This window comes from Mus caroli, chromosome 5, assembly GCF_900094665.2.
Source record: "Mus caroli chromosome 5, CAROLI_EIJ_v1.1, whole genome shotgun sequence".
NCBI lineage: Eukaryota > Metazoa > Chordata > Mammalia > Rodentia > Muridae > Mus > Mus caroli.
This window is the reverse complement of record NC_034574.1, coordinates 105,755,639-105,782,992: the sequence shown is the minus strand read 5'-3', so window position 1 is coordinate 105,782,992 and position 27,354 is coordinate 105,755,639. Positions and strand designations below refer to the sequence as shown.

The 27,354-nt window shown below is 48.8% G+C and overlaps 1 protein-coding gene across 1 annotated transcript in view; it reads left to right on the top strand.

The window, feature by feature from the left end:
• Myo18b (myosin XVIIIB) overlaps window positions 1–27,354 on the top strand; it is a 208,929-nt gene that overhangs the window by 51,564 nt on the left and 130,011 nt on the right. Inside the window, exons 14-23 of the mRNA XM_029477836.1 lie at window positions 2,701–2,791; window positions 5,206–5,398; window positions 6,331–6,411; window positions 8,222–8,372; window positions 11,536–11,695; window positions 14,820–15,003; window positions 15,701–15,920; window positions 17,827–17,949; window positions 20,196–20,208; window positions 21,617–21,656. Of these exons, the coding sequence (XP_029333696.1) occupies window positions 2,701–2,791; window positions 5,206–5,398; window positions 6,331–6,411; window positions 8,222–8,372; window positions 11,536–11,695; window positions 14,820–15,003; window positions 15,701–15,920; window positions 17,827–17,949; window positions 20,196–20,208; window positions 21,617–21,656 (1,256 nt within the window). The remainder of the gene's footprint in view (window positions 1–2,700; window positions 2,792–5,205; window positions 5,399–6,330; window positions 6,412–8,221; window positions 8,373–11,535; window positions 11,696–14,819; window positions 15,004–15,700; window positions 15,921–17,826; window positions 17,950–20,195; window positions 20,209–21,616; window positions 21,657–27,354) is intronic.

The following is a 27,354-nucleotide window of genomic DNA, read 5'->3' as shown; positions in this document are numbered from 1 at the left end:
GAGCACTCAGGTAGCACCCAGGGCTTTGTGTTTGTGAGATTTTGACAGGCAGGGGAGGCAGACCTACCTGTATGAGGGATGAGAGCAAGGCTGGTGTGCTGAGGACTGAGAGGGAGGTGGGGAGAAGATGGAGGGCACACAGAGAAGCTGAAAAGTGGCTTAATGGGGCTGGGTGTGGCTTGCCTAGCTCACTGGAAGTGTCAAAAGCTGAGCAGCGACTAGGAGGAGAAGCTGAGAACCTGTAGAGATCACAGGCAAGGGCTGGGGCGTGACTCAGTGGGGGGAGTTTCTGCCATGCAAGCATGGGAACCTGAGTTCGAATCCTTAGAACCCTCCTGAAAACTGGGCAGAGCAGTGCAGCCAGCACTGAGGAGGCAGAGGTTCTCCTGGGAGCCACTGTGTGAGTTCTGGGCTCAGGGAGAGGCCTGTGTCAAAAAGTGAGGCACAAAGTGATGGAGTGAGGTGCCAGTGTCACCCTCTGGCATGCAAATACATACACACATACAAATATGCATATACACACAAACATGCACATGTACACATGTACACATGTACATACATATACACACATATGCACATACAAACAAATGTGCACATACACATGTATACACACAAACATGCACATGTACACATGTACACATGTACATACATATACACACATATGCACATACAAACAAATGTGCACATACACATGTATACACACAAACATGCACATACACACAAATATGCAAACACATAAGTGTGCAAGTACACACATGCATACATGCATCTACATGTATTCACATACATGCACATAAACATGTTTATACACACATGTACACATACTCACAAACATGCACATACACACATCTATATGCACTCACACACACATGCACATACACACATGCACACACATTCATACACAAATATTCACATACACACAAACATGCACATACACACATGTATACACATGCACATACACAAAAACATACACACACATGTATGCACACATGTACACACACTCTTGTGCATACATGCCTGTATGTGTGCATGCATGTACACACCTATATAAACATGTAACCTCCAACACACACAGACACATGCATGCAACACTCTCACATATTTGTATATACAGGCACACACTTACATGAACATGTAACACCACCCCATCACACAGACATACACAGCCACTAGATGAGAGGCAACACACTGGACCAGAAACATGGCAGTGGGAGTGGGATGGGGTGGCAAATGCTGGGTCTAGGGTAGACACTGAGGTGATACAGAAAGCCCAAGGGGCATCTTGGATTGGGCATAAGCAGCTGGTGAGAGGTCTGTACTCACCAGAGCAAGTCTGCTGGGTCCTGAGGCTGTGCCTGCAGAATATGGAGGCAATCAGAGCCCTAGGACCCAGGGAAGCCTGCAAACTCTCTGTAAGCAGTGCTTTGTCAGACAGCAGGGATTGTGGTGATAATAGGGGTCTGTTTGACCTAGCTCTAGGGGACAAACTTCTTGACCCTGGGGGTCCCTGGAGCAGTCTACCATCCCCTAAGATGGATGCCTCTTCTGTTTCATGAATACAAACATGCATGTGTGCATAAATACATACATGGGTGTGTACATAAATATATACATGGGCATGCACATAAATGCATACATGGGCCTGTGCTCTGCTGTCTCCTCTCATTTGTAGTATACCACACACATGAACTGCATGTTTGTGTATGCACACACATACACAGATGGCTTGCCTATAGCATGAGTGGAAAAGACAGGTGCAAAGTACACACTCAAGACAGACAGACAAACAACACTTCTTGAGTCTGAGTTGGTCTGTCCAGCAAAGGTCTCAGAGACAGACATTAAGCAGACAGGGGACTTGTGTGCCTCAGATCAATACTGTGAGGCCGTGGGTTGCCTAGCAACAGCCCAGGGTGGGGATGGAGATAAAGGAGGGACAGGGAAGGCTTGAGAGCAGCAGTGGGCAGGCTGTCAAGAATGTGCAAGCAGAAGTATTTGTCTTGAGGGGCAATGGATTCTAATTCTGTGAAGGGGACTGGGTGGGAGGTCAAGAGCTGTGATTGGCTGCTCTCTGCTGCACAGCCTCATCAAGGCCAGTTGCTTTAGTGAACCGTGTTTGTGACCCTGAACTCAGTCACATCTGAGGCCTGCTAGGCTTTCCAGTCCTTTAGCACTGGGGAGGAGCCCTCTGCTGCTGTCTGCCACTGTTCTGTGCCTGACTTGAGCCTCTGCATGGACAGAGTCCCGGTTTCTGGCCATTCGCTCTGCCTGGATGGCCGAGTTATCACAACAAAGTGATTCTGGCCAATTTAAACAATCAGAGGACATTGTGAAGCCAGGCTGCTCTATTTCTCAGAACCTCTCATCTGAGTAAAATCTTAGGAGTGAAGTGATGGAGTCTGAAGATGAACCTGTGTCTACTTGTAGAGAAAAAAGACAAATGAACTCACTTCCATGCTGTGCCCTATCCTCAGATGGTTTCTTACTTCAGGGCACGCCCAGCCTCTTAATGGAGACATAGATTAAAATAATATGGACCATGGATGTTTGTACCTTGGCCTTAAACTATGGGCATATTATTTGAGCACAGAGTGAGTGTCCCTTTACTCTGGTGACCCTGGCTACTTGGTATCGATGCCCTTGGCCTCAGGAGAGGTCATGACCTCCATTTACCAATCCCTTTCTGTCTCCCCATGCCAGGGCTGAAGATGACAGGTGTGGAGTGTGTAGAGGGGATGGCCTCTGGCCTGTACCAAGAACTCTTCGTGGCGGTGGTCTCCCTCATCAACAGGTAACAGTGTTCTTGTCTGGCTGAGGCCATGTCTCTTGCAGCGCTTAGTGGGAACAAACCAGGGCCATCTTGCAGAGCGGCATATTTTGAACAGAGGAAGGGCTTTTTTGTAAGGTGGGAAAAGCTGAGCTTAAATCCTATCCTGGCTGTGTGACTTCACCAAGTCTGTTTACCTCTCTGGTTCCCACAACTCTAAAGCCTCCATGTCCTCGGGAGATTAGAAGAAGCAAGCAATTCATTGAAATAAGTTTTTCGCTGTGAAAATACCGACAGCAGCGACTGAGAGTGCAGCTCAGTGGGCAAAGTTCTCCCCACTAAAGCCAAAGGGACAAAGTTCATAGCTCACCACACCTGAAAGGGCCAGGCATGGAGGCACACATCTGTAATACCAGCGCTGGGGGTTGGGAGTGAAGGCAGGCAGATCATTTGGTGAGCCAAAGCACTGAGCTCCAAGTTCAGCGAGCGAGGAAACCCTGCTTCAAAAAACAGGGGGAAGAGAAATGGCAGATGACACATGACAAGGACCTCTGGCTTCTATATGTACATACAAACACGTGCACACATTATGGACACACACGCATCATGTGCACACACATGTTCACACCCCTCACACATGTGCACATGCATGCACGCACATGTGCACAATCCCATATATGTACATACATGTTCATACCCCTCACACAATGCACACATGCACACACATGCATACACATGTTCACAACCCCATACTTGTACACACATGTTCACACCCCTCACACAATGCACACATGCACACACATGTTCACACCCCTCACACAATGCACACATGCACACACATGTTTACCCCCCTACACACACACCAATAAAAAGTTACAGATTTAGGGACAGCTGCTAAGGTCTGGGGATGGCCACAATGATTCGACCTGCCTTGTGGTGTTTACTGCTCACAGTAGCCCACTGTTCGGGTGAGACAGGGAGGTGTAGAGGTGGGAGGAGTCATCTAGAAGATGCTACCATCCACTGCTGTCTTCCAGAGGCCCTTGTCATTGATTTCTCTAGCTTCTCCTGCTGAGTGTCGGGATAAGAAGGGCAGAATGGTAGGGTAGCCTGTGGGCAGCAGTCCAGGTTTGTCCTGAGCCCAGCCTCCTCAGAAACCCACTGAGCAGCTCCAGTTTGGCCCGTGGGGAACACGGGGAGGGGGTCTCCCTCTCTGCAAGAGCTCACAGCATAATTAGGATTCTGAATCCTGTTAAGGGATGAACTGCTGCGTAGCAACCGTGAGCAGCCAGGATCTCCAGTCACCGAGGTCTTGGAATCATCTCCCTCTATCTCTGAGTAATTACCATCCATTGGAGGCACAGACACCTTATCTAGAAGGCAAAGGATCAGTGTGCTTAGAGGAAGGGAGGGCTATGCTCAGAGCTAGGGGGTGAACTGAGGCAGAGAGGCCGCCTCTCCTGGATGGCAGGCAGGCATTTCCACAATAGGAGGCTTCGATGAGGAAGGTCACCAGGGTGGTTATGGGCTCTAGCAAGTGCCTGCCTCTCCAACCTCACCCTCTTCTCACAGTGGTCTCCGTGGTGGCTCTCCCACTTGACCCCACTTTATAGATAGAAAAATCTTCACAAACAGAAGTGAGAACTGAGGTTCAAAGCATGCTCTCCAGATCTGACTGCAGACGTTGCCTGTGGTGATGAGTGTTGGGGACTTGGCTGAGCACCAATCACAGGGCAAGCTGTGTAGTCACAGCATTGGGCATGCTGTAATGTCCATTCTCCAAGCCCAGAAGCCTTTGGGATTAAAGTTTCTACCTTTAATCATCTCACAGATGGGCATCAGAGAGGTCAGACCACTCCCCAGAGACACACAGCCCCTCTGTTGCAGAGCGGGATGGTGGCACACTAGGGACCGCTTCAGAACTTTTCTATCCCATCTTGTCTTTTGATCAGAGTAGCCCAGGCTGTTCACCCTTGACAGAGGCATTGGAAACATCTGAGGAGGTGAAAGCTTTAAGGAAAAAACACCTCTATAAAACATACACAAAATGGTTTCTCAACTGCGGTGTGCCCTGGGGAAGGAGAGGGGCGTTATTAGGTGGCTTCTGACTTGGGGACTGATGGAAAAGTCATGTTTGCTGAAAGCCTCGCATCAGGGCTGGCATTGACACTTAAACCCGGTTTCCTTTACTGCAGCAGGGGACTAGCTCACCCCTGTCACCATTTAACAGCTGGGGAAAGCCATGATCAAAGAGGTTAAGTTACTTGTCTGGGGTGGGTGTCAGTGGGTCACACAACCTGTAAATGATGAGCTTAAGATTTGAAGCCAGATCTCCAAATCCCCTTAGAATGCTACCCCAGTTTCTCCATCTCTGCTATGGGGAAGGCTTGACCTAGCAGACTCCATGTGAGCTCAGAACCCCTCTCTTCTCTCCCCAGATCCTTCTCCTCCCACCATCTGTCTATGGCTTCCATCATGGTGGTTGACACTCCAGGCTTTCAAAATCCTAGGCACCAGGGCAAGGACCGGGCGGCCACTTTCGAGGAGCTCTGTTACAATTATGCCCAGGAACGTCTGCAGCTGCTGTTCTACCACAGGACCTTTGTCTCTACTCTGGAGAGATACAAAGAGGTGTGTGTTAGCTGGGCTGGGGCCTCCCAGGCCTATGACCAGGGGCGAGGCCAAACAGGTGGGGTTGCCATCTACACCAGGTGGCCTGAGTCACCTATAGAGCACCTTGCTCCAGCTCTGGCTTCCTCTATCTCTGCGTTGGTGCAGAAACCACCTCAGGAGTTGCTGCTGTGTACAGATGCAAGGCTGAGTGCTCTCTCTGGAGGACAGCAGCCATTGCTAACAGAGTAACAGGTATATGCTCTGAGCTACGCACCATTAACCATTTACATGTAAGCCACCCCAGGGCCCACTTGCCTCAGAAAGGCCCCTTCCTTTATATTCCCATGCTGGTCGTCTGAAGGGAGACACTCAAACCATCAGCACAGAGGAATACACAAGCCCCAGTAGACAACAAAGAGAGATGACCACCTTGTGTGTCCACCACCTGGGTGACCAACAAGGTCGGGACCACAGGTGCTCCTACAGCGAGTGCCGGGGGCAGGTGATAGAAGCAGCCATATTGCAGTCATTCCTTTGGTTGCAGCCAACACGGATCAGACATGAGTAATTGTGGGTTGGAGAGCCTGACTAACGCTGGCAGATTGGCTGTGTGGCCTTAGAAAACGTAACCACCTTTTCTGATCCTTGATTTCATCCCATGTGAAAACAGACCCATCCTTGTATATCTGTTATCATTGGGGACAGTATATAGTCTATAGAATAAACTGCCTTGATGCCTTGGCACCAGAGACTGTTTTGCTACTGCTCACAAGTCTCTTTGGTCTGGACATGACACTGGAGCCTGTGGTCCACTTCTGGGTCCGTGCATATTTCACGACGACTTTAAAACTAACTCTGAAACAACGGCTTACTAGTGATGGAGACTTTCCTCCCTCTTCTGACCACTGAGCTCACAGAGGGGACTAATGGTTACTTCCCACGAATTTCAGGAAGGCATTCCCGTGCCCTTTGACCTCCCAGAGTCCTCCCCGGGAACGACAGTGGCTGTAGTGGATCAGAACCCCTCTCAGGTAAGAAGGGACCCAGGGACTTGGGGCTCTCAGACATGGAACCGCAGTATACATAAGGCTTTGAGACGCCTGTTCTACAGGCTCTGTGCACCTGGATTCCCCAGGAATGGTTGGAGACATTGACGGGTGTGGGGTGTAGGCATGGAAACACCCTGGGACCTAAGACCCGACACTCAGTTCTGAAGAACTCAGACGTTTGTGAGCTGATCAGTGGCCTGGTCAGGGGCTCCAGTGACGCCCACCTGAAGCCATCAGGATTCTGTTGAAGATGCTGGCTGCAGAGGCTTGAGGGAGGGAAATGACCTCAGAGGCAGACAGACACATGGACATCTCTCTCAATCCTAGAACCTGCTGATGGGTACCTCAGCTCACCCTTGCTGCTGACCTTTGACCTGTGACCCCGATATTTATTTATTTATTTATTTATTTATTTATTTATCTATCTATCTATCTATCTATCTATCTATCTATCTATCTATCTATTTATTTATTTATTTATTTATTTATTTTTGCCCTTCTCTCTTTGGTGTGAAAGTTCTGAGGCTACGGAGCAGTCTGGGCTTAGTCGGTTTAGCCTTGATTCCCTCAAGACCATCCTTTTGCTTCTCTCAGCCTCACTTTGCCCTTCTCCAAAGTGGGCACAGCATGTTTCTCTGAGGAGGCATAACCTCACAGAAATGTCGTACCAAGAGTAGTTGTCACTGAGTGTGACCAGAAGCTTCCTGCCACTGGCGCTGCTTCTGTCTTAGGAGGGCTTGTTGCGCTCCTTCATCCTGTCTCCTCCTGACCAAGGATGGTTGCCATGGTTCCCGCTGGTCACAGTGCGCCCCACTCCCTGTGTGGAGGGTCCTCCTCTATAATCCTAGGGAGAGGCTCTGGGCCAAGACTCCTGTTAGAAGGTCTAGAGTTATTCTCGCTACAGGGCTTTCTTGTCCGTCTATCTGGAAGGGTCAGGTGGGAGAGGGTAGTGAGTGGTCAGAGGGCCCTGAGGTGTGGCTTCTAAAGGCCTCTCCTGAGGATGAAGCCAGCTGTCCATCTTCACCCCAGTGAGGAAGTCCAAAGGTCCTCTAGGCTTTGCCCCTGGGACTCATCATGGGACCTTGGATGTATCCCTTGCCTTCTTCAGCTTTGGAAATAGAAAGGCCAACAGAGCCCCTGAGTCAGCACCAAGTGCTGCCTCAGTCACCCGGGGCTGGTTGATGTTACCATGCCCCATGCCCCCATCACTCCTCAGCCCATTGTTTTCTTGTGCCAACTTAGACCTCACCATGCCTCCCTCATGTACCCATGCAAACCCACAGATTTCCCAGAAGGTTGCTATGGCTGGCTTTAAAATTCCATGTCTGCCATGGATAGACTCAAGTTCATGCTTTCTAAAATTTTCCTCGAGTGCTTGTCTCTTTAAATATATTCCCTGAGATCTCAGTATAATGAAATACCAAGACTTCTAAGAGAGAGAGTGATGAGGCCAGGCTGGCTATGCACACATGCAGCTCCCTGTGTGTGTCTGGGGGAGGAATTACAAACAGGCACACCTTTCTTAAATGCCTAAGGCATCTGGAGAAGACCTTTCCAGGCTCCATTTTAAGCATGAGGAAACAAGGCTTAGAGGGGTACAGTAGGTTGTCCAAGGTCATCAGGAGTTAAAGATGGAGACAGAGAGGATTCAGACCCTTTGCAGACGTGTTTGGCTTCAGTACCGAGAGCAGGGACTGGACAGGTTTACAGGTTCCACTAGACATGCTTAGTCCTGAGGACTGGGAATAGATACCCAGAACCGACTCTCAGCATACACTTGATCTCCCACCAGGTCCACTTACCAGCTGGAAGAGGTGCTGAGGATGCTGGGGGCCTCTTCTGGGTCTTAGATGAAGAAGTCCGGGTGGAAGGCTCCAGTGACAATGCTGTACTTGAGCGTCTGCGTGCAGCCTTTGAGAAGAAGAAGGAGGCTGGGGCTGAAGGTAAGGGAGGTGTGGGTGGGAATGGGAGCTGAGTCTTGCCTTGGCTTGAGAATCTGTCTATGCCAGTGAGGAAAGTCCCTGAGTTCTCTGCTAGGTCAGCACAATGCCTGGGTCTGTTTCAGGAGGTCACAAACATGTGCTAACTTCTATTGAATACAGAGGGAAAAAAATCAGGTCAAATACAATGTTTACATAGACACACATACACCTGTGAGGTAGCCCTGTATATTAGTAACATAATTTACATGTGTGTACATTGTAACTAACATAGTCTACCTTGTGTACATTGTAACTAACATAGTCTACCTGTGTATACATTGTACTGCTCATAAAGTAGGATTGCAAGAGCATGCGCAGTTCCAGGATGCACACATGCATATACCTGCCACAATATGGTGTAATTAGGGAGGCCCCAGAGAACCCCCACATCACGCTGTTTGAACCTCTAGCTTCCCAAATTATGAAGTTAAAAGATCTTTTTTAGAAGATAGGACCTAATTTCAGGCTTGTGAGCATGAAAATGGAACAGAACACAGTAATACCGATCTCTCTGCTGTTCCTCAAACATTCCATGTGCATCCCTGCTCCAGGGACTGTGTACTGTCAGTTCCATGCACCAGGGTTTTCTTCCACCACACCCTAGTACAATGGGTGGACTTCTTTACCTTCTTTGACTCTTGGGGGCTCTCTGTGACCATCATCTGTGTAAAACAACACCCCATGGTATCTGTGCTACTGTCTCCTCCACATTTACTCTTTGGCATACGGAGTGTCAAAAGTATTTGGGATAGATGAATGGATGGATGGACAGATAAGACATCTGACATCACATACTTTTGCATCAGCCACACCCATTTCAGGGTGGGCCAGCTTCTGGGTGATGAGAACCAAGCTGGTCCCCTCACAGAGGCAGCCACAAGAGCCACGCTGGTGTGATTAGGGGCTCAGGTTCTTGACACAAATTTGATGAATTTGTGAAAACTCAATGGTGCAGATCCAAAGAAGTGAAATTTGCAAATGCAGTGTCATCTCAGTCCGGACTTTAAAGCAGCAGAGACTCGAGGTAGGGTTGGAAGGAGAGGGCCCCCTATAGGACATGGCTGGGCTAGAAAGGGATCCACTGATGTCTGTAAACCTTTCTTCCACTAGGCTCCATTGATTGTCCAATCCCAGATACTCTAAGGAGGCCCTCTTCTCCCAGGAAGAAACTCTGTCCTTTGTCCTAAATGGGCCACTATAGGCACATTAACTCAGATATATTGGTAAAAGACCGTTTATACCTCTAGAGTTTTTTGATGAACTCTGAGCTCATGAAACCAACCCTGGAATGGGTACTATGACTGAGTGTCCTCCCACAGGCTAGTGAGCCTGCCTTAGTCACTGTTCTATTGCTATAAGAAGACACCATGACCAAGGGAACTCCTATCAAAGAAAACATTTAACTGGGGCTGGCTTACAGTTTTAGGTGTTTAGTCCATTGTCACCATGGTGGGGAACATGACATTCAGGCTGACCTGGCACTGGAGAAGTAGCTGAGAGTTATGCATCTGGATCTATAGGAAGCAGGAAGAGAAAGTCTCTGGGCTTGGAATGAGCTTTTTGAAACCTTCAAAGGCCACCCCTGCCCTGCTGTGACACACCTCTTAATCCTTTCAAATAGTGCCACTCCCTGGTGATGAAATATTGAAATCTATGAAACTTATGAGGGCCATTTTCATTCAAAATACCACAGAGCCTAGGGTGGAAGAATCCCCAGGGAGTCTTTGTCCCTGGATAGACATGTCCTATGACTTTTGTCTCAGAGGTTGAACAGAAAGGGCTGAAAAGACCCTGTCTGGAGATCCAGCCTTATGGGAGAGATAATGAAGGACTGAAATGTTACAGGATAAGACTTCATCTCTCAGACATGTCCACCCATCCATCCGTTCATCTATCCATTCATCATCCATCCATCCTTTTACCAATCCGTTCACCTACCCGTCCACCCATCCATTCATCCATCCATGCATCCATCCATCCATGCATCCACTAACCCATCGTTCCATGCATCCATCCATCTATCCATGCATGCATCCACCCACCCATGCATCCACTAATCCATCCTTCCATGCATGCATCCATTCATGCATGCATCCATCCATGCATGCATGCACCCATCCATGCATCCACTAATCCATCCTTCCATGCATGCATCCATTCATGCATGCATCCATCCATGCATGCATGCACCCATCCATGCATCCACTAATCCATCCTTCCTTGCATGCATCCATCCATCTCAAATGCCTCTGACAATCCATATGCCAAGCATGACACTGAACAGTCAGGATAGAGACAATCACTTTGTGATCTGAAGCATCAGCTGAAGGTTAGCTGTAGTGCAGTGTTGGCAGTGCTGCCATTTGCTGAGTGAGTCCCATGTGCTGGGAGCTATCTAAATGTTTTATACATCCTTTGACCCTTCTCCACCTTGGAAAGTATGTATTATTTAAGCCCCACTTTGCAGACCAGGGAATGAAGGCTCAGAAACTCTGTGGCTTGGCTCCTTCTTACAGTAATACATTCCAGGCAATCTGCATTCCCTCTAACCCCAAGGCCAAATCATTTGGGTTTCTGATCCTGTCTTTTGTATCCAAGAATCTGGCATCAGCATCTCCCAATGTTGCCTTTGTTTGGCATACAGCACTTCAGACCGTTTTAGTCTGCGCATGGATACATAGTTTAAGGTATTTAGCAGATACTTATCTCTATGCAGGGCAGGAAAGAATTGGTGCTTGTACGTATCAGGCTCATGGTCAAGTGTTTCTTTTCAAATGAATGTGCTTATAAAAATGTGAGTTGGTTTAAACAAAAGTTGATGTAAATCATAGCCCAGGTGACAGCTGGGTACATATAGGAAATTCACAAAGACTGTGTGTTCTGGGATGTTTGGGCCAAATAGGTTTCTGTGGCTTCAGAACACAAAAAGGAACAACTTTTTTTTTCTTTTCTGTAAGTAATGTATGCATCTCACAAATGTGGAGACTGTGTTTACCAGGAACAGACTGCTTTAGCTATCTAGAAATCCATTAACTGTTTTTAAAATCTGTGGTAGGGTATGCAAACAGAATGCATGTATTCCTGACAGCTCCCCCCCCCAACACACACTACCATTTTATTCCAGAACCCCCCTCCATGCGCACCTGTGAGCAGCCCCTTCAGTGTGAGCTTTTCCACCAGCTGGGAAGGGACCCTGTGCGCTATGACCTCACAGGCTGGCTTCGAAGAGCCAAGCCCAATCTCGCAGCCCTGGAGGCCCCTCAAATCCTGCAGCAGTCAAAAAGGTGAGCCAACCTGGGCATGGGACAGGGCAGGGGCATTGATCCCTAGGCTGTTTCTGTTCAGCAGCAACCCAGTAAGCAACAAGGGCGGTCTAGAAACTTCATTCTGTCTGCTGCAGAACCAAGGCCATGACTCCAATTGCAGTAGCACAATGTCTCCCCCGGGGCAGAGGAGACCCAGCAGCAGTGCAGAGCAGGCTTTCGAGGGGAGTCAGCGCACAGCCGAAAAGCCGTGTCTCCGAATTTTTGGCTTTCCACCTTTCATTAAGTATCTGAGAGATGATGTGCCTGGAGTAACTTTTATGGACATCCTTAGAACCTGGGGGCTCATAAAACCAAAATGATATGTTTTGTAGCAGTAGGAAAAGCACTCCCGACTCTGCACTCCCGGCTCGCTCGTCCCAGAAGCACTGGCGTGGGGCCCTGTAGCAATCCAGATTCCACTTCTAGGTTAATAGAAAATGCTTGCTTTGTGAGGGTGCATGCATCTCAAGTCCAGCGCTGGAAACCGACTGAGGCAGAGCACAGCGCGGGGAGAGAGGGAGGGGCTCGTGTCTCGGGTGAGCAGCTGGATCTGGAAGGAGTGTGTGCTGACTGCGCTTTGCATCCTGTCCTCTCATGCTTTAGAGAATGTCACATCCATACCTCCACTTTGCAGATGAGGAAACATGCGTCACCAGTGGTGAAGTTCCTTTCGTTTGACCACTAGGCCAATCATCTCTCCTGGCAGAGCTGGGATATAGCTGGCGCTCAGGGAAGCTACCAGCATCTCAGGGTCTTATGATCAGAGTTCATGGAAACCCCAAATCCAGAAAGCCATGGGAGTTCACAGTTCTTGCAGAGACCTGGACTGGCAATATAGCAAGAGGAGGGTTATCGAATGGGGATCTAGGATACTGGAGTGACAGTGAGCAGTCACTCTCTCTCCTATGGCTTCCTTCACACTAAAGTCAAAGCCACACCCAGCAGAAGACTCAGCAGGCCTGCTCTGCCTCTCAGACAGGGGATGTGTGCATTGTGCTTCAGTGCCCTCCTGCTCATATGGTAAACCCTGGGCCTCCACACCACAGCTTGAGACATGAAGGTGCTGGCTACACATGCATGCTTACTGTAAAACTTCTACAATGTAAAGCAGCAGGTAGCTTCTGTAGAAGCCTGGGTTGTAGTAGGCTCTGAGCATGCCTTGGGGTCTTGTAGAGTCTCTTCCTTCTCTGAGACCAGGCAGCTGAAGCCAAATGAGGAGTAGAGTCATGAAATGGTGGGACAAACTCTTACTGACTGGGTGAGCTTGGGACTCAGCACGAGAGCAACAGCCAGAAGCCATAGCACCACTGGGCATACATCCTTTTAGAATGTTCTGTAGGTGTGATGATGCACACCTCCAATCCCAGCATTCCAAAGGGGAGGCAGAGGCAGGTCAATCTCTGTGAGTTGACACCATCCTGGCCCATATAACTAATTTCAGGCCAGCCAGGTCTCACAGCAAAACTCCAGTTCAAAACAACCAAAACCAAAACCAAAACCACCACATAAACAAATCTAAAAGAACATTTTGACCTTGTTGCAGCTGGTCACCTACAGAGTCTAATCCTGGTGACCAAAAGACCAATCCCTGCTTGATCTTAGGGTGAGGATCTGTAGTCAGGGCCTCAGTGAGCCCACCAGGACTGTGAACGGGTCTCTAGGACTCCATCGACAGACTCAAGGGCTTTCTGAAGGCTGTGTGTTCCTCAAGGTATAGATAGCCTGGAGAGGACATAGAACTTGCCCAAGGTCATATGAGAAGTGGAAAAGCAGAGATCTCCATCCACCATCTACCACAGTGGACGGATCCCACATGTCAGGTTGGGGCTGGGGTTGGGAGCACCTGCCTTCTCCACCCTAGGCTCGTGGCTCTTAGTGCTGATACTCTACACCCCAGTCAGTCCTTGCTCTGATCACACTGTGTGCTATGCCTCTATTGATCCTGCCATGGGCTCATGCTTTCAGTTCATCCTAGCATCTCAGGCGCCCATGAGCCAGCAGGCATCGGTCTGGATCACAAGCCTTTAAGGCTGATGCTGAAGTGGACCCTGAGCTTTCTGATAGTGGAGAAAGGTCTCTGAGTGCTTCATGGGGAGATAGAGCTGGTGGCACTCAGGTACCAGGCCCCAGGTTTGCAGCTCCACCCACTGGAACAGCAGCTGCCTTTTCTCTTTCTGAAGAAAGAAACTTTGATGTATTACTAAGAATTATGGCGAAGGATTATGTGCAGCCTCTTTCCCAGCTCCCTTGTGGATCGCTCTATCTGAAGTGTTAGATAGTGTCCACGGGGTAGCGTGTAACGAGCTTTGGGTCCGTTCTCATTCTTTCTACCTCGCTGCCCCTCCCCCACCATTATCCCTCTTTGCTCCCAGAGGGATTTGAGTCTACTACTGTCTTGCAATCAGCACACACATGATCTTATGTCTGTATCTAATCTGGGATCCACAGACAAGAGAAAGCAATGGTTCTGTCTTCCTGAGATGGACCCAGGGTCTTCTAATGCGATTACTTCCAGTGACGGCTACTCTTGTGCAAGTGGCCTGACTTCATTCATTGTGGCTAAAAAGAATTCTGTTGTGATATAAGCCACATTTTTTTTTATCCATTCCTCCATTCCTCCCTCTGTCGGACACCTAGGTTGGTTCCATATCTCTGCCTTTGAGCAAAGCCAGCTTGGCTTCATGAGGGAGCATTAGAAAGCCAGGCATTCTCACCATACCTGTGGGAAAACTGGGGGAAGGGAGGGGACTGCTTAGTGTGAGCCTTGGCGCCTCATTAGTACCGTGTAGTAGTGAATCACGAAGTTAGTGCCTACTGTATACTTGGTCTGTGAAATCACACAGTTAGTGTCTACTGTATACTTGGCCTGTTCTCGGGATTCTTAACATGGCCAAGCCTTCAGGATATGAAAGGCTTTGTGGATTGCCAGGAGGGAGATGCTTCCAGACAGGGGAGGAGAGAGCTGCTGAGGAAGGAGCCAGCATTTCGGAGACAAAGGCTCCACAGACAGGAGTGTTATGAATAGAGGGGCCTATGCCTTGCTCTCACATGGGTGAGCTTCCCAGAGAGTCCCCTGCAACCCCCTCTCTCTCTTCCTCACTAGGGAGGAGCTGCAGAGCCTCTTCCAGGCCCGGGCCAAGCTGCCTCCTGTGTGCCAAGCTGTGGCTGGGCTTGAGGGTACCTCCCAGCAGGCTCTGCACCGGAGTCGTGTGGTTCGGAGGGCCTTTGCCAGCAGCCTTGCTGCAGTGAAGAGGAAGGCTCCTTGTGCCCAAATCAAGCTGCAGATGGTAAGTGAGCTAGGCTCCCTGTGGCCTTGGACCTACATGACAGGGACCAATACCCCATCAGGCTGCTTTGTTCTACCATGCTCCCAAAATACCACAGGAGGGTTTTCCTTCATTCTGTTGAGGGGAGCACAAAGGTTCTAGGTCTTTGGGAAGTGTGACCCACAGCCACTTTTGAGAAGTTACTCCCCAGGTCCAAGGCTAGAGCCTTGGGTATTTGGTGTCAAGCTGTGGGCCTTTGGGGATACCCATGGATCACCAGGGCCTCCTTGTCTGCACTATCAGACTAGTTATACCTACTTTTCTCCCCAAGTCATTGATCCTGGTGGGGTACAGGCAGCAGGATCCAGCACTGATGTATACAGGCTTCCTTAACCCGTTTAACAGAATGCATGCTCCAAAGCTCTACTTCCTAGTTTCCATTCATGGTAACCATGACAACTCTACTGGGGGTGACCTGAGCACCTCACTGGCCTCTCCTATGCCTCAATTTCCCCATCTGTGTCCACAGGGGCTGTTATAAAGGCCTCCTTTTTTTCCCCTGAGCATAAACCAGTAAATACGAGGTCCTAGATGTGCAACGTAGCGGGTCCCCAAGGATGTGCAGGCCAGGATGAATGTGTGTTTGGGGACTGTCCAGATGCCCGATTGCGTCCCCCCTGAGACATTGGCTCTGATTCCTTGTCTGCTTCCATTCCAGGATGCTCTTATCAGCTTGCTGAGAAGGTCTCGGCTGCATTTCATCCACTGTCTTGTGCCAACCACAGTGGAAAGCAAGGCTGGGCAAAGGACTCCATCACCATCACAGCCCAGTGGGGACCAAGGTGTAGCCAACGAATCCACAGCTCTGGACATCCCAGCACTGAGGGTTCAGCTCGCAGGCTCTCATATCCTGGAGGCATTACGACTGCACAGGGCAGGTAGGAGACAGCTGGGAACAGAGAACCTTGTCCTGAGGACTCCCATTGTGTGCCAGGCAGCCATAGGACACAAACACTCATTATTTGTTAGGCAGTCACAGGACAGGAGCACCCACTATGTGCCAGGCAGCCATAGGACATGAACACTCATTATTTGTTAGGCACCCAAAGAACAGGAACACCTACTATGTGCCCCGGGCAAGTTGCATCTGTCTGCCATTTTACAGATGGAGCAACTGAGGTTCAAAATGCTGACAGAGTACTCAGTGTCACACTGTGGGGACAAGGCAGGGCTTGACCGTGAATCAGGTCTCCCTGAGTCTGCAGCCCATGTAACTTCCAGAATTGTTTCTGTTTTCTAAAAGGCTAGGCCTAACCTTCCACATCTGTCAGGATAAGAGTAGACTTTTTCAAATGAGTCGTCCTTTCAGGGCATGAGGGTCCATGCCCTTGCTGTAGAGTCAAGAGGCTCACAGGTCCCTGGGGGCTTTTCTATTCTTAGCGGGCAGGGGTACCCCCAGAAGAGAAAGAACAATAATCAGGTCTAAAGGCTGAAGGATCAGTTCTCATCTGGCAAGTGAGAGGACAATCAGCAGAGGGTCCCCAGGGCCAAGGGAGGGAGAGAGAAGAGCTGTGGTCTGCGGGAATGAGGTCAGACGGGATGCAGAACTTTTGCTCACCAGGGGAGGTCATGGCTGCCTTTGCTGGCCACTTGGCTCTGCCAGATGCAGCTGGGTGGCAGAGAGGTGGGAAGCCTGGGGTTATGCAGTAGAGAGGGTTTGGATCTGTTTAGTGTGCAAGCCTGTGCTTGTGGTGTCTTCTGCTGGTTAATCTTACGTGTTGGGTTAGATCTGAAATTGCCCCGTTCCCTTCTGTCACACAGCCTTCAAAGGTTTGAGCTCAGCTGCTCTCTCTGCAGAGGCCTGGTAGCTGTCCCATGCAGCCTGCTTATATAATGTCTCTGATGTCCCATGTTGTGGTCCCTGCAAACCCAGTGTCAACACACACACACACACACACACACTACCACACACACTACCACACACATCACCTCAGACAGAAGAAGACAGACAATGTCATAGAAAAAAAAGGGAAGCTGGGAGTCCTTAGTACAAAGCTGAGATCCACCCTTTACACACACACACACACACACACACACACACACACACACACACACACACACACATGTCAGCTCAGGCAGAGGGAAACGGACAATGTCATAGGGGGAAAAAAAGGGAGTTTACAAAGGGAGTTCATAGCTGGCAGCCAGGCCCCACAGCCAGTAAAGCTGCCTGACTCATATCAGGTCTGTGGCGTCCTAGAGCATGTACATATGTGTACATGTATGTGAGCATGCCTGGGTATATGTGATTACGTGTATGTTTATGAGTTTGTGTGTGTATGTGATGTGTTCATGTCTGCATGAGTGTGTGTGTGTGTGTGTGGTGTATGCTGTGTTTGTGATAATGTGTTCATGTGATGTGTGTGGTATGTGTGTTTATGATACATGTGTATGGTATGATGTGCGTGGTGTCTCCTGTCTATGCACAGTACTTTTCCTTGCTTCATAGATTATATGAGAAGCACGCATGATGCTGCCTTGGGCAGTGTACAGAGGCTTTAAACACAGTTCCCTATGGGACACTGGAGGGAAAGGTATGAGGGAGGGAGGGAGGGAGGGAGGGAGGGAGAAAGTGAGTGAGAGAGAGAGAGAGAGAGAGAGAGAGAGAGAGAGAGAGAGAGGAGAGATGCTGCAGAGTTTCCTAGAAGGTCTTGCTGAGGACAAAGACTGTACACAGAACCCCCAGAGCAGGGACATGTGAGCAGCAGCCAGTTCTGACTGAGCACTGATGGACCAAGCTTTGCCTATGTCTTCCCACCCGTGACTGGCATGCTCTGTCCCCAGGTTACGCTGAACACATGGGGCTCGCTCAGTTCCGCCGTCGGTTCCAGGTGCTGGACCCTGCACTGCTAAAGAAGCTTGACTTGACCTCTGAGGAACTGGATGAAAGGAAGGTGTGTAAAGTGGGTCTCAGGTAGGAAGAGGCCACAGAGCCCGTTTTGTGTGGGTTGCTCATGGCACAGATTGACCAGGAGGGATCTGAGAGGGGGCTGCAGAGAATAGCATGAGATTTGAGTTAGCCCGCAGCCCCAGACTCCATCCTACCTCCCAACAATGTCCTTGAGACTATTCCTACTCAGAATGCCCTCTGAAGCCTGCATGGGGAACATGAAAGGTAAGAATTAGAGGAAATAGCATGGTTTGCAATGTGTCCGACTTCACAAGGACTGTGGTGGCACAAAACCCAAGGAGACTGAGCCCCTGAGGCCTGAGGTGGTGTATGGGAATGGTTGAGCAGTACTTCACATGTCGGTGTAGTGAACAGACTGTCTCAGGGCCTTTGCACTGGCTGTCCTCTCTCCAGGGGACATTCTCTGATGTCCCCTTTGCTAACCTCAGCTCAGGGACACTCATTCCAGGCTCCTCTAGCTCTGATGTCTCAATGGTCCTTGTCTTTAATTGAAATTAAGTTTGCCAGCAAGTACTCAATAACTTACCTAGGTGGCTGAATAAACAAGCGTGTATTCAGTGTTTGAACACATATATGGACTCAGACACACACGGGCACATGCACACACACACATGCTGGTGTGCACATATACATATGTGCACATGCACATAGAGACACATACAGACATACACACAGACATGTACACACATATGTACACACACATACATACACACAGAGAGACACACACAGGCACATGTTTGTGTACATATATACACATGTGCACATGCACACAGACACATACAGACACATATACATACACACACAGATACACACACAGACAACCTCACACACACACAGACATACACAGTCATACTCAGACACACACAGATATACAAACATACACACATATGCACATGCACACAGAGACACATACAGACATACACACAGACACATATATACACACACAGAGAGACACACAGGCACACGCACAAGCACATGCTTGTGTGCACATACACACATGTGCACATGCACACAGACATATACACACACAGATACAGACACAGACACACTCAGACACACACACAGAAACACAAACATGCACACATATGCACATGCACACAGAGAGACACACAGACACACACATACAGATACACACACATATATACACACAGACACACACACATACATATACACACACAGACACACACACACACAAAATCTATCTCCATTCCTTGCCCCTGCCATCCTGTTTCCAGTCCTGCTCTAACCCGTGAAGCCTCACCTCATCCCTCACACCCTCCTCTCCCCAGTGGAGCTGCCAATGAAGGATGATTGTGGGTTCAGTGGTTAGAGATGCCTGGTGCATTTATGGTGCAGGTCCGAGAAGCAAGTACACTCAGTCACTTTGGCAAATGGGTCCTTTGAAGATGATGCAAGTATCGGGCCCTTAGAAATGAATTCCACAGGTGTCCATGGGCTTGTTCCTTGAAATCCAGATTCTAAATTCCAGGGGAGGGTTTTTCGGAGCACATGGGTCTTGGGGTCAGTCAGATATGCATTGACTTCAGCTCTCACACTGGCAAGTGACTTTCAATCTGCCTCAGTCTTTTCACCTTTAAAGTGGGAGCAGCAGCAGAGGCTGCCTCCATCAGGGCTCTGATGATAAGATACTGTAGAATAGCCAATGTGCCACACACAGGTTCTGGCACACAGGAGGGGCTTTCACACGTGTTATCTGCCTCTACCAACCACAGTGGCAATGATTGAAGCGTCTTTCAGGGTCAAAGTTAAAGGGTGGTTTGTCCATAGTCTTCACAGCCAAAGTGCACCATCACTTCCGCACTCCCTTGTATGAGTGTGTGTGTCTGTGTGCGTATGTGTGTATGCATGCATGCATGTGTGTGTGTGTGTCTGTGTGCATGTGTGTATGCATGCATGTGTGTATGTGTGTGCATGCACACATGTGCCCAAGTGTACTTGGAGTCCTTCACACTGCCATCCCCAATGAACCGTGAGGTTGCAGGGGTGAATGGCATCACAGTCTTAGGTCCCTTGGCTTCTGTCCAGGACACAGGTTGGCTCCAGCAGACAGACAGCTCCTTCTGTGGGATCTTTCCCCTCGGTGTGAGAGTAAGCTGCCCTCTCTCTGTTTGGCAGCTCTCTTTGGAAGCCCTACAGTTTGCTTTGGTTCCAACCCAATCAGCATCCAGGGTCCTTTCTTCTTGGTCCATGCATGCTTGATCGCCATACAGAAGGTCCACAGTGCTGGAGACTATGTGGCTCCTGCTCAGTTGGAAACAGAGCAGACTTGGGATGTGAGGGAGCTTCCTACAGGGGTGATGGGTGCATTGCACAGCAGCATTTAGACTTTGGACTAGTCAGCAGAATTCTGCAGCAGCTAAGCCAAATCCACCTCTATCCACACACATTCCAGGCCCTAGAGAATGGAAAATTACCAGTGCAATGGACTTGCTTGGGAGAATTTTTTCTTCTTCTTCTTCTTTCTTCCTATTTGTTCACAAATTTCATTTGCTGGGGCATAGAATTTCAGTAGCAAAGAAAGAAAAAAAAACACCATCCTGCCTCTTATGAAAAAGCTAATAAATATTCATTTGTCAGGCACCGTGATGGGCCATGAATTATACATGAGTGTGTACTCGTGGGCAAGCCGGCAGGCTCTGCACACAGAGTGGTTAAGACCTTGGAATCCAGTGAGACAAATCTGACAGCTAAGAAAGGTCAATGTCACCCTTAGACACTAGACGGCAGCAGACGGGATTCTTGTTGGGGTGGAAAATGGACCCTAGCAAAGTCCCCCTTGCACCTGACATGTGGTATCTTCGCATGCTGGGCTGGTTCCACCGAAAGGCACTCTGTCTGGGTACTGGGAATCCTCACGTTCACATCACAAAATAGTTTCCTGGTGTTGGGGTGCACGCTTGAGATCCCAACACTAAGGGGGTAGGAACAACAGATCAGAAGTTTACATTCACCAAGGCACAAGGTGAGTTACCGTCTCCAGGACAAAGCCTTTCTTTTCTCTTCAGAAGCAGCTGGAGCAGGATGATAGAGCCAGGCAGAAATAGAGGCGGGATTCAAACCCACACTCTCATCTGGGTCCTTACACAGAACACTAACAATAATTATTATGGGCAAAGAGATGGACTATCAGTTAAGAGCACTTGCTGTAATTGCAGATGACCCAGGTTCACCTGCATATGGCGACTCACCCCCTCCCTCCCCGCACCCCTCCCTCGCCTGTCAGGTGAGTTACTCGAGTAAGCTCCAGGGAAGACAATACTTTCTTTTGCTTCCATCACACCTGTTTATACTGTATTCAGCTCTTTCCGCACTGGAGAGGGAGCTGTCCACACTTGCGGTGCTGAAACTTGCTCTCAGGATGTTAATCCCAGCACCTTTCCCTGCGCACTTGATGGGTCCCTGCCTCTGGATAGCTCTTTGCTTCACTACACACTCTTTCTCCGTCACACTAGCCCACGCCATTATGCATGCAGGGTGTTTGCTGATGCGCCTCTTTGCCGCCTGCTGCTTACAGTCAGGACCCTGAGGGTTAAATGAAGCCTTCTGTCTTTAACCGTGATGCGGTCCATGTGTGAGGAAGGGATTCATGAGTTCAAGGTGAAGGCTTTGACTTCAACCTGCAGATGTCTGAACAAAGACAAGCTCAATGCAGCCACCCAGTTCAGCCCTGGGTTTTTCTCAAGCTCTTGTGGCCCCATGTGAGACACCACTCTTTATTCTTCCTGGCTACATCCTGCTCCAACATCCTAGACACAGGAAGCCCTGTGACAGAACTCTGGGGCAGGATTTTTACATCTAATTGATCTATCAATTATTAAGAGACAGATGTTAACGCCCTTGGCCACTCATATTGAGCTGTCTTACTTTTTCTAATTCTCTCCCTGTTCTGCTTTGCACGCCTTGGGGCTCTCTGCCTAGGCTCTAAGAATCTACCTGGCTGGCTGGCAGGTTAACGCTTCCATCACCGGACGCGTCCCTCATCGTTTGTAGCAGCGGCTTTGGTTTAATTGTGTCAGAGTGATGGTATGTTTCTTAAATTCGCAGTCTGAAGAGCGTCGCTTGTATTTGTTCTGCACCCTCAACTGGGCTCCAGACTGAATCTCTTGGATGCAGTGAGCCACTGTCTGGTTTAGTTTGTCTGGGGTCAGTTGTTCTTCTTGTGGAACACCTGAGGAAGATGCCAGTGTTTCAGAGACGATAGAGTGGGTTTTCATTCATCATGATTCCTTCAGATTAATATTAACCTAGTTCTAGAAAAAGAAAGCTTTTGTTCCACAGACCCACCTCCTCCTGTTGCCTTGGTGCCATTGTTATAGGTAGATGTCATAAACCCAATAATACAGCTCAATATTTTTAACTTAGTCTTATGTCTTTTTAATTCACTGAAGATATATTTTCATATTTTAGCTTTTGAGACAGTCTCGCCATATCGACCTCATTATCCTGGAACTTGCTCGTAGACCAGGTTAACCTCTAACCCAGAAATTCTCCTGCTTCTGCCTCCTGAGTTCTGGGGCTAAAGGCATGCACCATGACACGAGGCTTCAAACTGTTTTCTAATTCTTTCCTGTAAATGCATTCTGCTGTTCTCCAGTCTTTAAAGGTTTGAGTCAACATTTCCTTCAGCCTCAAATCCGAATACAAGATCTGGTAGCACTGACTTCCCAGCCTGTGTGTGCATGGGTGGAGCTTGTTTTGGGAGGATTAGAAGCACAGCTCTGTAAGGTATTGATTGGCAAAGGGTTTTCCCCTCTCAGCATCTTTACCGTGCAGTTACACTGACTTCTGGGCTTCATTACTCAGGGTCGTGTTTGCTTTCTATGGCTGTGACAAACACCATGGATTAAAGGAACATAGAGACACAAAGGGTTACTTCATCTTCCAGGTGACTGTCCGTCACAAGGCAGATAGAGAGTGAGGACTCAAGCAAGAACTTAAAGAGACGCCTCAGAGGAACACTGCGTGCTTCTCCATGGTTTTTTTTTTCTCTCCCTCCTCTCTTATTCAGCCCAGGACCACCTTTCTAGGGAATGGTGACACCCACAGTGGGCTGAGCCCTCTCCCGTCAATGGACGATCCAGGAAGACATGACTGCAGGCTAATGTGACCCAGGGGATCTCTCCTCTGTGGTTCTTTCTTTCCAAGTGACCCTGGTTGTGTGTGTCAAACCAGCCAGTCACTGTTAGGCTCATGGCTTCTCTCTTGCATGTTCAAGATTTTCTGCCATTTGGAGTTTACTTTCCTTGCTGCCACAAGCTCTGCTCTGACCTTCTTGGTTCCTCACCTTCCGATGAACTCACTGAACTCCTGGGAGCTCCAGGCAGCTTTTATTTTTAGGAAGGAGCACAATTTGGGGAAGTTTTAAGCTGTGAGGCTCCATTCTGTTTTCTCCCTGTCCTTAGATGCTCTATCATGCAGATGCAGCTCTGTTCTGTTGCCAGGCATGACTCTATTCTATTCTTTATTCCCACCTTTCTGTGTTATTCAAATCAGGCAATTCCCTTGGATACCACTCCCAACTCACCAACTCACCTGTGGCGAAGTTGTAGGTCCAGCGGTTTGATTTCACAAATGAAGAATTTCCACTCTTGGTGTTGCAGTCCTTTTTAATCTTTACATCTCTTTCTTGGTATTATACATCTGATGCTCATTAATGCATCCTTCTTTTGGTGTTGTGGGATCAAACCCAGGGCCCGGTACATCTCATCAGAGGGGCTGCCGTGGAGATGCCCAGAGCCTGTTCTGTCTCTTTACTCATTAAGCAACACTTTCTTCAGGTCTCTGAACAAATCTACAGTGAGTACTTGGAAAGCTGTGATCTGTGGGCTAAGAGTCCACATTCTCAAAGTTCCTTCCCCTGATACAAGTGATAATATCTGAGAGAGACAGAGACAGACAGACAGACACACACACACACACACACAGAGACAGAGACACACAGAGACAGACAGACAGATACACACACACACAGACAGACAGAGAGACAGAGAAACACAGAGACAGACAGACAGACAGACACACACACACAGAGACAGACAGAGAGACAGAGACACACAGAGACAGACAGACAGACAGACACAGAGAGAGAGAGAGAGAGAGAGAGAGAGAGAGAGAGAGCGCTTCTATTGAAAACTGAGCATCTTCGACAATGACCTTTAGGCCTGGGTCTTTCTTAACCATCTGGTGACTTGATTCACCAAGCACAAGCCCCTGGCGTCACGGCCTAACTTTTAAAGCCTTTGGTTTTGTTCCAGGGCCTGGCTCCTCACCATTGAGGACTGCCTCTGCCTTCATCTTCAGAGTGTGAAGAAGTTGTTCTGGGTAGTATTTCTATTTTCCTGATGAGTCTTGGCTCAATATGGAGAGCTGTCTACACCTGAGCTGCCATACACTGGGTTCCAGTGTCTGGCTCTGTCGCTTGTCTCTCTGTGACCATGCCCATGGCTTGTCTTTAGCATGAACCAGGTATCAAAGGTACCTTCAGCCCACTGGCTGTTCCACTGCCTACAATGTGTGAGGTTTGTGGTTATAGGCTCCACTGCTCACCTCAGAGCCACCGCCTTAACTGTGACTGATTCTCTGCTGCTGCTGCTGCTGCTACTGAGTTCCCACTGCTTCTGACAGGCCTGGGGTATAGCTTAGCCATGCCTTGCTCTGTAGACATGAGACTGTCCTAGCTGAGGAGGGGCTGCGTTCTTGGTGTGACTCGCCTGATGGCCCCACTGCCGAGTCAGAGCTGGGTAGGATTTGGGGAGCAGAGATAAGAGCCTGCAGTCAAAATGGCTGCCAGCCCCCACTGCTCTGACCCAGGCTTCAGCAGGGCTTCCAGGTGTCGCTGATTCCCATCTTGCTGAATCGTTTTGTTGAGTTCGTCAAGAGTTGAATTTGCTCTGTTATGAAACCGTAGCCGTTGTTATGATGGTTGTGAAGAACAGAGAGGGGTGGGGAAGCTCTTTGAGCCACCATTTTGGAAACATCTCTCTTGCAGGCCACTCCTATGACCTCTGCAAGCCCCCCTTCCTTAAGCCAGGTGTATGACCCCATGCACTGAGGCCCAGAGGCAGGAGCTGCTTGCCCAGGGCCACATAGCCAGTGAGTGGAGGATCCCTGTCTGGGTGCCAATGTCAGAGGGTGGAGACCAGATCCATGAGCTGATTCCTGGACCCTCTTGCCTCCTCTCCTGGACCATGATCCTTCTCAGCACACTGGGCTTCAGCTGTTTCTCTGGTAAAGGAGAACAATATATTTATTTATATATTTTATAATATATCATTTATGGCAGAGGCTTTGATGTACAAATGATGCACAAACCATTGGGAAAAAGACTTGGGATTAAAAGGCAGGCTGAAAACGGTCCCTTTCTTTTTTTTGGTTTTTTGAGACAGGGTTTCTCTGTATATCCCTGGCTGTCCTGGAACTCACTTTGTAGACCAGGCTGGCCTCGAACTCAGAAAGCCACCTGCCTCTGCCTCCTGAGTGCTGGAATTAAAGGCGTGCACCACCACAACCGGTTTTGTCCTTCCCTTTTTAAAGACAAGGTCTCTCTATGCAGCCCTGGCTGCCAAAACTCACTATGTAGACCAGGCACTCTCTGTTTAGAACAACCTGGCCTCCAGCACATAGAGATTCACCTTCTCTGCCTCCTGCATGCTGGGGCTAAAGGCATGTGCTACCATGCCTGAGGAAGCTGTGTTTCTTAGGAGTAAAGTGATCGGTATTTTTCTCACAGACCATCATTCCTTGCTAAGATATGAGCCTCGTGTGTCTGTGGAAGAGCTGATATGACAAGGAGACTATTCCACTCAGTGACCTGGATCCCTGCCACATTTTTTTTAAATAACAGGCTGTTGGACAATGATTGCATTGTGTTGAACCAAATTGAATAATTGATATCGGCTTAAACAAAGAGCACTTCCATATGGTTCCATCTCGTGTTAATATTAATGAGGATAACAAAACAGCAATTAAATAATTAAATGCAAAGTCATTGACAAACTCCTTTTCCTATTAGCTCAATGAAGCCTCCCTGGGGGTTTTAAGGTCTTGGACAGGGTCATTAACATCATTACGATGTTGAGAAAGAGATCGGAGATAACACCACTCACTTGCTCTTCGTCAGCTGGACCAGCGTTCTCTCCCAGTCCTCTCTCTGGTGTCAGCAAGACAGAAGGGTTTTTCTAGGGCCAGTATTCCTGCCCACGTCTGAGATATTCTAGGAAAATCAAGCGCTAGAGAAGAGCCCTCCGTTCCTATGGTGGCTGAGCTCACAGTCAGGCAATGTCTACACAGTTAGGTAGTGTCTATACTGCTGCTGAGAATGTGTGAGGCTTCTTCTCTCTTGTTAGATCTTTTCCGAGGGTTGTGCTCAATCGGAAAGCTGCAGGCATGCACTGGTGCCCAGCTTCCCTGGTGTGATGACCGTAGACCGTGTGGTAGGCAAGGCCCTACCAACATCTGCAATTTGTTCTTCCTTCTTCTTAAAAGGAGTCTGAGGGAGGCTGCAGTAATGTACTGGCTTGAGATCTCTTTATGCTTAAAGAGAATAAAACCTGGTCCCAGGTGAATGTAACTAACTCCAAGTCTTATTGTTTGAGTGTGTGTGTGTGGGGGGAGGTCTTTCTAGGTATCCCAGACTGACCTTAAGCTCACAATCCCCCTGCCTCAGCTTCCTAAAGTGCTGGGGTTAACCCAAGATCTGTCCACCTTTTTGTTCAAGCACACACTAACTAGCCTTTGACTCTGAAATAGACTGAGAAAAATGTTTCCAGCTGGGATCCCACTTTCTCTGTCCATTTTACTTCCAGCCAATTTTTACCACGCTTCTCCTCTTGTGCAGAGAGAAGAGACTTTATATTTGGGCATATTGGCTTTATGTGCCTTGGCTGCCTACAACTCCCTTGGAACATTTCTTTGAGGCTACAATGTAATAAATGAAACTACTCAGATTTGGGAGGAGTGTGGCGAGAGACTATTGCAGGCCATCAGGAGAGGAGGTTGATTGTGGTCTGAGACTAGATTTTAACACACAGTTTTAGGAGCTGTCTCAAGAAGTATCCCATGGTCCCCTTGGCCTGGGGTGGGTGAGGGGTTTGCAGTGTTCTTCCTTCTTCTTGGGTCTTCCAATTACTCTCCTGATGGACATAATAGACTTTCAGATTGCAGGGGGGCGGGGTGGGGAGGGCACATGGTGGTGTTGGAAGAGGGAGCGTGATGGCGGTCATACAGGGTGGGGCAATCTGAAGGGGTGGAGTCTAGCAGTTTGTTTCAAAGCTATTTGACAAGAGGAAGATTCCCTTGGAATTCATCTCCCCCTCCTCCAAAATCTCTGAGGTAATTCATTTCTCCTGCTTTCCTCCCTCCCTCCCTCCCTCCCTCCCTCC